At 58.3% G+C, this 12,277-nt stretch overlaps 1 protein-coding gene across 4 annotated transcripts; it reads left to right on the forward strand.

Annotated features, from left to right (window-relative positions):
• Nucleotides 1-87: 87 nt before the first annotated feature.
• On the forward strand, nt 88-12,085 carry rgs12a (regulator of G protein signaling 12a). Of its 4 annotated transcripts, none has more exons than XM_077589563.1 (18): nt 88-266; nt 806-2,320; nt 3,051-3,143; nt 6,437-6,482; nt 6,576-6,748; nt 6,824-6,916; nt 7,019-7,162; nt 7,276-7,458; nt 7,560-7,704; nt 7,771-7,844; nt 7,940-8,131; nt 8,245-8,318; nt 8,410-8,536; nt 8,637-8,733; nt 8,935-8,993; nt 9,142-9,259; nt 9,637-9,993; nt 11,563-12,085. In XM_077589563.1, exons 2-18 carry the CDS (start codon nt 839-841, stop codon nt 11,745-11,747), a joined length of 3,642 nt encoding a protein of 1,213 aa, XP_077445689.1. In that variant the 5' UTR covers nt 88-266; nt 806-838; the 3' UTR covers nt 11,748-12,085. The 4 variants fall into 4 exon arrangements, with proteins under 4 accessions (XP_077445689.1, XP_077445692.1, XP_077445691.1 ...); XM_077589566.1 differs by having other exon boundaries at nt 6,437-6,458; XM_077589565.1 differs by lacking the exon at nt 9,142-9,259 and having other exon boundaries at nt 8,410-8,733.
• Nucleotides 12,086-12,277: the final 192 nt, after the last annotated feature.

Genomic DNA, 12,277 nt, shown 5'->3' on the forward strand with positions numbered 1-12,277 from the left:
TCAGGGGGGGCGGGAAGGGCGCTGCGTCGTCATGGCTACCATCAATGCCGCTTTGTTCGAAGGTCGTTGCGCGTGCGCACCGCGGGCTTGTTTATGAGGCATATGGAGGACACTTAATTCACGATCCCAGTGTATTGTTTGGAATAACTGCCCCGAACAAAAAAAAGAGGAATAGGAAAAAGACGTGAAAATGTCACCTCTGGACTTTTGAACCCGTTTGGACCTACTTGGGGGGAGATTTATGATGATTTTCGACAGCAAATAAGGTAACACGCAAAAAAAGTTCGGTAGTGTACAACAAGGTAGTAATAAAGTTGGTATCGTTGGTTGGCGACGCGAAAATGGCGACCGAGGAAGAAACACGACTATAAAACAGGGCTTCTTCGCCGTGGTTGACTTCAAACGCTTTTCAGATGTGACATTTGAAAAAGTCAACGAATGCCAAACGTCTGCTTGTCATTTAAGTGTTTTTGTTAAGGGGCGAGCCAGCTGGCACCCCGCTTTAAAGCCCCCCGCATCCCGTGCGTGCGTGCGTGCGTGCGTGCGGTAAGCCTTCACAGATAACCACCATTTTTTTCCATTTCCTCTTATTATTTTCTACGCCATATTTCACTTTTATCACAATGTGGTGGTGTATTACTTCTGTTGTTACTATGAAATGAACTTTTCCCCCTGAAGCAATTCATTTAAAATTGAAATAATTCATCGTGAGTCCTTAAATAATTGTTGGAAATCACATTTAATGGATGTTCAATGCCTGGAAAGGACGTCGGCGAATCATTTGGTACCTTTTCTGTGACCGCAGGATGCCGGCGAAAGCCTAGAGCCGGCGGCCGAGATGCGGCTCCGGGAGGACGCGGGGGGGCGTCCGGATTGGACTGCGTCCGGCCAACTGCGGCATGTGGAGGTGGAGGTGGAGCGCGGCCGGGCGGGCTACGGCTTCACCGTGTCGGGAGAGCGGCCCTGTTTGTTGAGCGGCGTCCTGGAAGGAAGTCCCGCCCACCTGGCGGGACTGCGATGGGGCCACGGCATCGTGGCCGTCGACGGCGCCGACGTGTCGGGCGCCCCGCACGAGGCCGTGGTGCGGCTGATCGGCAGCGCCGAGGGGCCCTTGCGCTTGGTGCTGGCGGTCCTGCCCGACGACCACTTTCTAATGGGCCCCAAGAGGCTGGGGGCGCCGCGCCGCTCGCTGGCCAAGAAGCAGAGGCCCCTGTCGGAACCGGATATGCGGCGGCGGCGGCCGGAGATCTCGGCGGGCGGCGGCGGCCAGAGCGCTACGGCCCGGAACCTTCCGAACGCCACTCTGGTGGTGGGCTACCTGAGCTCCACCGAGCTGATTTTGAACACGCGGCTCCCGGAGGACGACGGCCTGAAGGCCATCCGGGAGCGGATCCGCCAGCTGGGCACCGAGCAGGACACGCACACGCTGGTGGTCATGAAACTGACGGCGGACTGCGTCCGGCTGCGCGACGACGCGGGGGCCGTCCTGGCGGCCTTCCCCGCCGAGAACCTGCTCCTGGGGGCCCCGTGCGCCGAGGACCCTCGCTTCTTCTGCCTGGTGACCAGCGCGCACGTCAGCGATGGCCGCGTGCCGCAAGACGGCCCCTTGAGGGCCTCCTGCCACGTGTTCTACATCGACCCGGAGCTGGCCGACCACGGGGAGCACGCCGGGATCGCCGGGCGCTTTGGCTTGGACTGCGCCCCGGGTCCCCGCGCCGCCGCTTGCCCAGAGTTCCCCCGGGCTCCGCCGGACGTGCTGCGTTTGGTCACGCCGCTGTATGGCGACATGGGGGAGGCGGTGGAGAGGCTCCGGGACAAGCTGGACACGGAGTGGGGCGAGGAGAACGTCCGCGGAGGTAGCCCGGGGAGGAGCCACGGCCCCGAGGAGGTGGCCGCCGGGGATTTCCCCCCGCCCGCCTGTCGGTGGGAGCGTCCCGCATCCCCGGACCGCGCCCCGCCGAACGGGCCGAGGCGGCACCCGGAGACTCTTTCCGAGTCGCTGGCGGGGCCCGACTCGCTGGTGGAGTTTTACGGGGGGGCCCCGCCCCAGCTCAAGTTCCGATTCAAGCCCCCGCCCCCGTTGACCCCTTGGGCCGGAGTCGACGAGGTCTGGGAAGAGCCCCTCAAGGGTGGTCGGAGCTGGTTCTCCAAGCCCAAATGGCCCAGATCCGCCGGCGGTGACCCGGAGACTCGGGGTACGGCCAACGGCGGCAGCGAGCGGAAGCCGGCACCCCTACCGGGATATGGGTCTGCCGAGGTCCTCCCCATGATGCCCCCCAAAGAGGAGTGGACCCAAGCCTTCGCCGAGCGAAAGAACCACGTGAGTCGCCCAGCCCTCTTTTTGATTTGGACTTTTCTCCTAGTAATACTTCATTCCGTTACAACATTCTAAATAGAGACATTTCGTTCCTCTTGAGATAATTTTCACAATCCTCCCCAAAATATATATGCCCTGTAATATTCCAATTCATCTCATAATTTCACCCCTTAATTCAATCAAAAGACAACTTCTCTTGCAATACCTAATTTTTCCGCAGGAGGTAGCTATAGCTCTGTTTAGGAAAACGCACCATCACCATATTTCTCCATTTATCATTAGGCAAATATGTAGTAGGTGTATGTTATTGTTTCTTTGGGCCATAGGCTTCTATCTTCAGATGACTTTTTAGCCCTAAGATCAATTTTGAAAACTCCATGCTTTTCACCTGATTCTGAACTTTAGAAAAGAACGTGATCAGATTGGGCTTTAACAAACAAACCATTTTTAGGAATCACGGTGAGCTAGCTCTAGCCACCATGAGGCCCATGTACTTCTCCGTTTGTGACAAGCCTCTGCTAATCCATTTTGGAGGAGAATAAAAAAAATCTCCTCGTCCGGGGAGTCTAGTAATCACGCTGAATTGTCTTTCTTCCTCCCAGTGGAAAGTGACAGCTAAAATCTCAGCGATAGCTTCTGTTTTTGGAGCCTTGCTTCTAAATGGGAACAACGTCACACACGCGTGACGCGTGATTCGTGATTTAACCCGCCACGCTTGCTGTCCTCTTGACAGAGCTCCAGCTTTTGGGGACTGGCGGGGCTCCGCACCTCTAGACGCCGTCGCCGCACTTCCAAGCGCCTGGCTCGATCCCTGGACGACCTCGAGGTGAGCGCCGTTGACGGTGGGATGGGCTTTCCTTCGCCGCCAAACGCCGGGGAGACATAAATCGCCACGGAACAAACACGCGGTGCATTCATTGCGGCGTCCCCATCTTCCATCTGCGGTCAATTTTAAATGAGTTCATTCCACCCATGTGGCGAGGTTTAAGCCGGCCCGGTTGTTGGTGACACCCCCTCACGTGGGCGGGGAAGAAGCGGCTTGAAGAAGACACGGGGGCGGGAGGTAAACACGGAGGAGGAATTTACCACCGTCAAAAAAGCCAGAGAGAGAGCGAGAGAGAGAGAGAGAGAGAGGGGGAGGGAAGAAGGAAGCAGAGAGAGCCGGGGTTCCAGGCTGCTGGCGGGATCTTTGCGCCAATGGACCCGCTGGAGCGCCATTCATGGAACTCGGCGTGACACTCCACTCCGTAAGTCTTCTTTGTGTTTCTTGGTCTGCGCCCGCTTCCAAAGATCCTTTGATTTTTTTGTCCCGGGCCACCGGGCGCCTTTTCTTGGACTTGGGGGCAGAATTACCGTGCTACCGGTAGACGCCCGAGGGGGTTCCGTCCAATCGGACGTCTGGCGCCGGCCTGCCGCCCGTGGCTTTGTCGAGCGGGAGAAGAAATACGGTCGCCGTCTAATTGGGGGGAAAGCTAATGGGCCGTCTCAACCGGCGCACGATCAATGTTGGGAGCGCGTTCCGTTACTTGGCAAATCCACTCAAGGCCTTTGGAGGAATCCAATATCAGATGACTTTATGCACCTTGAACAATAAGCATGGCTTACATTTCAAATCCTGCCATGTGTCTTGGTATTCCTTTGTGTTCTTCCAAAGGAATAAATCACTTTTGGGAGGGAGGGCTTCTTTTAAGCACTTTTATGAGGGAGGGCTTTTTTACGCCCTTCCGGGCGATTAGACGGCGGGACCTAAACTCGGGAAGCCAACCCTCGTCTCGTTGTGTCACTCGTACCCGCACTGAGCTTTACAGGGAGAGGCGGGGGGTGCAGGAGTCACTGGGATAATTACACGTGTCGGGTTTCCAGTCCATTTGGGGGGCGTTTTTTTGTTGTTGTTCTTGTCATGTTTTTTTTTGTTTTTTTAATGGGAGCAAAATACCAACATGAGGGTGCGGTCGTTTCATGTCGCCCCCTGGGCCGGACGGACTCAGCTCCCTTTTATGGACCGCGGGGAGCGCTCATTTTACAGATGGCGTTGCGGCCCCCTCCGTGGCGAGGGAAGCAAATTTCAATGCGGTGGGAGGATTGGATGCCGGTCGGTGCGTGCTCGTCCCTCGGTGGCGCCCAGAAAGTGAACTAACCGCTAAAACATTTTTCTTGTTAAGCGTACGATGGAATATTAGGGCCACAAAAAGGGGGAAAAAACTTGTCCGCGGGAAAGTGGTAATATTCGGAGAATTAAATAGGAGAGCGCTTTACTTTGGAGGAAACGTCCCCCCCCCATCTTATCGCGGCGGCGGCGTCTCTTCTCCCCCAAAAGGAAGTGGCCTTGATGTTATTTTGGTCAGTGGCGGATAACGCTAGCGATGAGCTCGCATCATTAAGCGCGAACCCTTCGGCCTCTCCGAGCAGACGCGTTGCCGCCGTAAAATGCGCCTTTCTCACCCCAGAGTCCAAATGGGGGTGGTTCAGAAATCCAGTGCATAAAAAGCGCCACCGACTTCATATGGTTGCAATTTATCCCCATGGCTTTTTTTTCTTTTCCCTTTTCCGACCGACAGCCCAGTGCTTGAATGGAAAGGGGGGGCGTGTGGTTTCGTCTGGGGGGGGGGGGGGGGGGGGGGGCGGCGAGTCCTCGTCAACGTCGGATAGACGGCGTGTACGACGGGGCGGATCGCCATGGCAACGGCTGCCAACAGCTCCTTCTTCTTCTGGGTCCGGTCCATGTCAAATTTCAGGGTTTCCCCTCCCTTACTTCCCTTCGACTTGCACAGACACGGTGGGCCGGCCGGCCGGGCGGGTTTTGGGCGTATGGGCGGGGAGCGCTCGCGCTCGCTCAGGTATGCGCGCGTCGACTTTGCCGAGCTGTCGGGAAAACAATGAGCCTCAAAAAGAGGCTTTCTTTCAAGAGGACGTGGAACTTTAACGCCGTAAGTAAGGCATTTCAACCCCCCATCCCCCTCCCCCCTGCCTCCAGCCCCCCACCTCTTTGGGTCGAGTCAGCTGTTTTTCCTGCGGTTCACCCCAACACTCGCAAACAACTGTTTGGAGCGAGGGGGCTTTGCGGTTTCTTCTTTGGCTTGGTTCAGCCAGCGACGCTTTTTGGGAATACCGAGAGAGAGAGAGAGAGAGAGAGAGAGAGACGGCGTGTCCGGACAAGCCCCGGTGAAACGCCGAGCTTGTCCTCTTGTTTTCCGTCTCCGCTGGCGCCTTCCCTACCCCTGGATTAACCATAAAGTCCGCTCCTTCGAGGGAAAAGTCTATGTTCGCGGTCACCTGAGCTATTAAAAGCGCATCCTAATTTGGGAAACATGACATCACAAACCCACGGCGTCTTTTCCTCCTCAGAAGCGATCGCCGTCGCTCGTTTGAGGTGGAGTTTGGTCTTTGTTTTTTTTGTTGGGGGGGGCAAAGAGACACGCAGATGGTCGGCCCGTGTTCTCCTTCGTCTCTCCTTTTGCTTCAAAGCGGCCACTACAAAAAAGGCGTTAGGCGGGGCCTCGGGGCGGAACTCGGCAGCTGGAGGCTCGTAAAGAGGCCTCGGTGGAGCATTAGCGGTTTAGCGCACATGTGGCCGGGAACCCAAAAGGGAACGTGGAAAAGCGGGTCCGCTCATTTTTTCGGCTTTGGGCGAGCGAGCGCTTCAAACTCTGCTGAATTTCTGGATTCCGTTTGAAAACGTCGACTCGATTGGACCCACGCCACTCAAAATGGCCCATTGTTTGGAGTCGTAAATACCGCTTCTTCTTGAAGTGGGACAATTTTTCCGGGGGTGTAGTTCACCGGCAGGTCAAATTCCCGTCGGCTCGCATGCCTTTTCCACCAAAGAGAGTCAAGAAATAGCTCGGTAAATAAAAGAGTTGAATTGTTCCTCCGGATGCGTCTCTGTCCTGGGCTATGCCAAAGCACATTAAAGTCCTCAATGCTGCAATTAGCAAGTGAATGGGGGCCCATTAGAGCCACCGACGCTCACTTTGGGGGTTCGCCGGATGGAATGCATCCAGCGTCGAGGGAGGGGTGGATGGGCTGTTCACCAACCGTTACAAAAGCCCTGCACCATGGTTTGGAAAGGTCGCGAGTGACGGCGACCTTTCACCCCCATCTTTCTTTCTTCTCTTTCAGTCGGCGGCTTCCTCGGACGGCGGTGAGTACGAGCGCTTCGACGCCGGTACGCGTCCAATCCGCGTGAAGCGGGAGGGGCGTAAGCCGTCGTCGGTACTCGGCCGTGGCCGTCCACGCTGATGCTCGCCGACCTTTGCAGACTACGGTGGCGGCGGCGGCGTTCAGTTGCAGGGATGCTGCAGCCGCGACAGCCTCGGCAGTAACGGCAGTCTGGCGGCGGGCCGGCGGGGGATCCCGGAACGAGGCGCGGCCGGCTGGGCCGCCTGCTTCGAGCGCCTCCTCCAGGACCCCGTGGGCGTCCGCTACTTCTCGGTAAGCGGCCGAAAAGGCGCTCGCCCGCTCGGAGCGTCCGGCGGATCGTAAGTTCCGGCGTCGCCGTCTCGGCAGGAATTCCTCAAGAAGGAATTCAGCCAGGAGAACATCTTGTTCTGGCAAGCCTGCGAATACTTCGGCCGCGTTCCCGCCAGCGACAAAAAACAGGTGAGTGGGTCGGCCTCGCGGGTTCGCGTGACCGGCGGCGGCGACGGTCACCCCACGTCTACATGATCGGCGGTGGCGGCGGCGCCTTCCCTTTTCCGGCAGCTGTCCCGGAGAGCCGGCGAGATTTACGACAGCTTCCTGTCCAGCCGGGCGACCATGCCGGTCAACATCGACAGCCAAGCCCAGCTGGCCGACGACGTCCTCACGTCGCCCAGACCCGAAATGTTCAAGACGCAGCAGCTGCAGGTACGAAAGGGGGTAGGAGGAGCTCAATTTCTTGGCGGCGGAAGGGGGGCTGGGGAGGGACTTAAAAACACCAACACCACTTTTTGACCACTTTGATCTCTTGCTATTGCCAGATCTTCAACCTGATGAAGTTTGACAGCTACTCCCGTTTCCTCAAGTCCTCCCTTTACCAGGAGTGCTTGCGCGCCGAGGCGGAGGGCCTGCCCTTGCCGGATCCCTACCAGATCCCCTGCAGTCCGGCGCCGTCCAAGCACAGCGCCGGCTCGGACCGCTCCGTCGTTTCCACCCCCAAGAAGGTGCCTTGGGGTGACCGGCAGACGGCCACGTCCGTCCGAGCGAGAGGGCGCCGCTTTGGACGGACGGAACGTCTCACGTCCGTCCTTCCCGCCCCGTGCAGGAGTGCGGGAAGGCGCGGCCCGGCGGCTCGCTCAACGAGGACGGCAGAGACGAGAGCGCCGAGAAAAAACGGGGGATTTTCTTCTCGTGGTCTCGCAACCGGAGCTTTGGCAAGGGTCCCAAGAAGAAGGACGTCGGCGAGCTGGGTAAGAGCGCCACGTTAAGCGTGAGCGGAGACGCGACTTTAAGCGTGGCTCCGCCCTGATGCGCAGACTATTGGGCGAGTCACGGGCGGAGGGAGTCGCAGGGCTCCTTGTCCTCTAGCGCCAGCCTGGACAAGACGGAGGTACGATTCCGCCGGGGCGACCGCTGGCTGGCGTTCCTCGGCCCGGAGGCCACGCGCTCCCTTTTCACCCGAACGCCGTGGCTCCTCCCTTTCAGCCGGACAAGCGTCCGTCGGCGGGGGCGCGGGAGCCGTCCCCGAGACGCTGCCACGTGACGCTGCCCGACGGCACCCGCTCGTCCGTGGCCCTGCGCTCCGGCGCTTCCGTCCGAGAGCTCCTCCAGGTTCTGTGCGGCGGCGTCGGCGTCAACGTGGCGGCGGTGGACCTCTTCCTGGTCGGGGGGGAGAAGGTGAAGAAGCGGGGCCCAGAGAAAAGCGCACAGACGGGGGGAAACATTGGCCCTCCTGGCCGTGAGCCCCTTTGGACTGACCGCGTAGCATTTTTCATTCTTCCCCGCTAAAGCCTTTAGTTTTGGACCAAGACTGCGTGACCCTCAGCTCGCGGGAGCTGCGACTGGAGAAGAGGACCCTGTTCCGGTGCGCCCGGCCGCCGGCAACGCCACCGATTGGCACGCCGCCGGCGCCGATGGCCACGCTCACCCTCAATTGGCCTTTGTCGTCGGTTCAGGCTGGACCTGGTTCCCATCAACCGCTCGGTGGGGCTGAAGGCCAAACCCGGCAAGCCCGTGGCCGAAGTTTTACGGCCGGTGGCGGCCAAGTACGGCCTCCCGCTGGCCGAGCTGGAGGTGAAAATAGTAAGTGGCGGCCGCGATCGTCCCGGGCCCGGCCGTCTGGTTCGGTTCTGCGCTTTTGGCTTCCGCCGCTCGCTCGTTCGTCCGCTCTGCTTTCTCGCAGGCGGGCCGGACGGAGCCATTGGACTTGGGAGCCCCCGTCTCCACTCTGGACGGCTTGCGGGTGGTGCTGGAGCGGGGCCGCGCGCCTTTAGCCAAAGGTATCAAATGGGAGCGAAGCTCATTTTTGGGACGGAACGCACCGGTACCGTTCTTTTCCTTGAACGCCTATTTTGGTCCCTTAAAGAAAAAATGCTAAGTGTATTGAAGGATTTCTATTTGAAATGGTGCCGCCGCCGCGCGTGACAAAAAAATGGCTAACCACAAAGCCCCACTAAAAGCCTACCTTTGTCTTTCGCCAGAGGCGTCCGAGAGCACTCACCTGAAAAAGCCGGCGCCGCCCGGGAGCCTTTCGGCGACAGTGAGTCCACGCGCCGTCTCGTCCACGCTGGGGGCCGGGGCCTGGGCCTGGGCAGGGGCTTTTCCCACTCACTCTGACCCGGAGCTCGCTCTCACTCTCGCACGCTCGCCCGCCCGCGGCCGTAACGGCCTCATTGTTGCGTCTGCAGGGAGACTCCCGGAGGTCGGCCACGCCCGAGGAGGTCCGCGGGAGAGCGTCCGGACCGGACTCGGCGCTCCCTGGCCTAAAGAGAAACCAGAAAAAGATTAATGTAGACGAAGCCGAAGGTAACGCTGCCCCGGACAAATGGAATCCTTTTGCGGCGTTTCAGCCGGCGTCACCCACCGATGCCCCGCGCCGTTCGTTTCAAGTGGGATGGCGGCGGCAGCGCGTCGCCCCCCCACTTCAAACGGACGAGACGGAGCGCCGTAGAGCGTCTTTGTGTCGGGAAAACGCAATAGCCGTCCGCCCAAAAAAAACGGTACTAGGGCAACGTCCGCAACACGGCCCATTACAAGAGAGAGTTTAAGCACGAAGCGACCTCGCGCCGACGCTTCCCTTTGGTGCTCCGCGCTCGCTTGGTGGCTCGCCGCCCGCCTCGCCGTCGTCCGCCATCTTCATCCCGCCGGTGCCCTCAACCCGTTTTTTTTTTCCCCCCGCTCAGAATTCTTGGAGCTGCTGAGTCGAGCGCAGAGCAGCCGGGCGGACGACCAACGCGGACTGCTGAGCAAAGAAGACTTGGTGCTTCCCGATTTCCTGCGGCCCTCCTCCCCGGACCCCCCGAAGCAACGTCGGCAGAACGGCGCCCGCCCCCAGAGTCCCGAGTCCCCGCCGGCGTCTGGCCGGCCGCCCCTCGGCGCCGGGCCCCGCCTCCGCCCGGCGGAGGAGGAGGGCGGGTCGCCGTTGCCCGCCGCCCCCTCGCCCGTGCCGTCCCTGGAGGGGAGCCTGCCCGAGGCCAACTTCACCCCGCCGCCCTGCCCTCACGCTCCAGACGCCGACGCCGAGGCCAAATCCCGTCCAGGTGTGTGTGCTAAAAGTTCATTTCCCGGGAAGGGTGGCGGCCTACGGGGCAAGTGGACGTCCAATTGGCCAGAACGGGGAGGCGAATGCTAGTGGATTTGGAGCTTGAGAGATATTTCCGTGGCCTTCCTTTGAGTTCCGTGGCCTCTCTTTGGACCTGCCAATCTTCAACGTGTACTCGTCTTTCGGGGAATAAAAGCTCGGCCGTCGCCCGGTCTCCTCCCGCCCCGAAATCCTGATTTCCGGCGTCCCGGTCCGCTCTTTTTGCCGCGCTCGCTCCAACTGGGCTTGTGGACGGTCTCCCGAGGCGCTCCATTTTTTCTCTTTCTCTTCGGCGACTCGGTATTAAGTCAACTCACTGATCGGGTCGAGACTTTAGACCAGGGGTCCCCAAAGCATGGGTGCAGGTTTCTGTTCCAACCCATCCAGCACAGACACTTTGACTAATGAGAATCCTGCAGAAAACAAGAAGCACCTGACTGCAATCCACTGATTGGTGAAAAGCTGTCCTCGTTCTGGGTTGGAATGGAACACGCCCACAGTGGAATAGTTTGGAGACCACTTTAGACGGTCAGACTCTCCAAAAAGTAGTAAGCCAGCAAACACATTTGAGAGAAGAGTGACTAAAGTGTATGTCGAGAGGCAAAAAGCAAATGAATACCAAGCCGTACTGTCCAAACGATATCATAAAAATTGACTCATGAAGGATTTATTGTGAAATAAAACATACTGTAGTCCAGGGGTGTCCAAGTCCGGTCCTGGGGAGCCCCCTGTCATCCAGTCTGTTTTCCATATCTCCCTAGCACACCTGAATCAAATGATCAACTCATCAGGAAGCTGTCCACAAACTTGATACCGATCCCCATCATTTGATTCGGGTGGACTAGTGGAGGGAGATATGGAAAACAGAGTGGATGACAGGGGCTCTCCAGGACCGGACTTGGACTTTGCCACCCCTGTGCCATACGAGCAGGGTCATCAGCTACTGTGGCATCATTTGCTTTGTCCGCTAGAGGGCGACATCGCACAGGCAAAAGCTCAGCCCGGTTCAATCAACTATTGACGAAATAGATTCTCATGCAAAGTTGAATTCCTAAACTACAGGAATCGTTTTTAAAACGTAATGTTATATACACACAGTGTATATAAGTTGCAATCTGACACAAAAACCATATCTATCAATACAAAACGCTTTGAAAACGATACGATTCAACACGGTCTGAAAACATATCTATGGAAAAAGAGCGTGTCAGCCAAATTCCTCTCCAAAAAAGTGAGCGCACGTGCCGCGTGACGAACGATTTGGACGCACTTCCTGATTGCACAATCCCCACGCGCCGCGTCATCCTTTTCTGGATGGGGGTCAGCTGTCGGAGGGCCACTTGGCCCACGGCAGCTGGCCGCGCTTGCGCAACGCCGGACGGAGGGAGGGAGGATGGGGCTCCAGTCCAAATAAAAACGCCTTTCGTCTCCTTCCAAACACAAACAGTCCGGTTGGAGGGAGGGGGGGGATTGGGGTAAGGGCAGCCGAGTTTGTTTTTGCCAGTCAACGTGCCTTTTTTTCCCCCAGGCGCCGAAGAGAAGGAGCCCGGTGGAGACGACCCGGAGCCGGGCCCGAGCTTCCGAGGCTACGTGGCCCAGCTACGCCAGTGCCAGAGCCGGATGAGCGCGGCCCGCCGTGCGCCCGCCGGCCAGGACGACCTACGGCGGACGCCCCCCGGCCCGGACGACCTTTTCAAAGCCACCGTGGTCTAACTGTTGCACTTTGATGAGGCCCAAAAAGGCCCACGATGGCGGACTTCCATTTCCTCTTCAAAGGTCCTCTTTTGCTTCCACCTTGAAGTTGAGGCCGAAACGTGACGGGTTCCGTTTCACAGCCCTTGGCTCATCGAGCGAGGAACAATTCATTCAACGGAGAGAAAACCAAAGTCGTCTGCCGTCAGTGGACGGACGGACAAAGCGCTTTTGGGAAAGACTTCATAAATAAGATGGCTAACAATGCACAATGAGACACGCCTTGGTGTCCTTTTCCATTTCCTTCCATACTAGTTCACATTCCCAATAATAAAATGTACATGGAGAAAAAATCCTCATCCCGAGAAATCCCGTTTCACTTTTTGAACAAAAGCGTTGGAAAAGGTCTACCGGTCTGGTTCGGTTCGGTCCGCCCCGCCTCCCTCCTATTGAGCAATTTGGACTGGGTTCGACGGCGCACTTTGGGGGCGGGCCGTCGGGCGGCGTACGACGACGATGACGCAAAGGCTTGCCTCCACGGGGGACAGGAT

This window comes from Stigmatopora argus, chromosome 20 (genome assembly GCF_051989625.1).
Source record: "Stigmatopora argus isolate UIUO_Sarg chromosome 20, RoL_Sarg_1.0, whole genome shotgun sequence".
NCBI classification, from domain to species: Eukaryota; Metazoa; Chordata; class Actinopteri; order Syngnathiformes; family Syngnathidae; genus Stigmatopora; species Stigmatopora argus.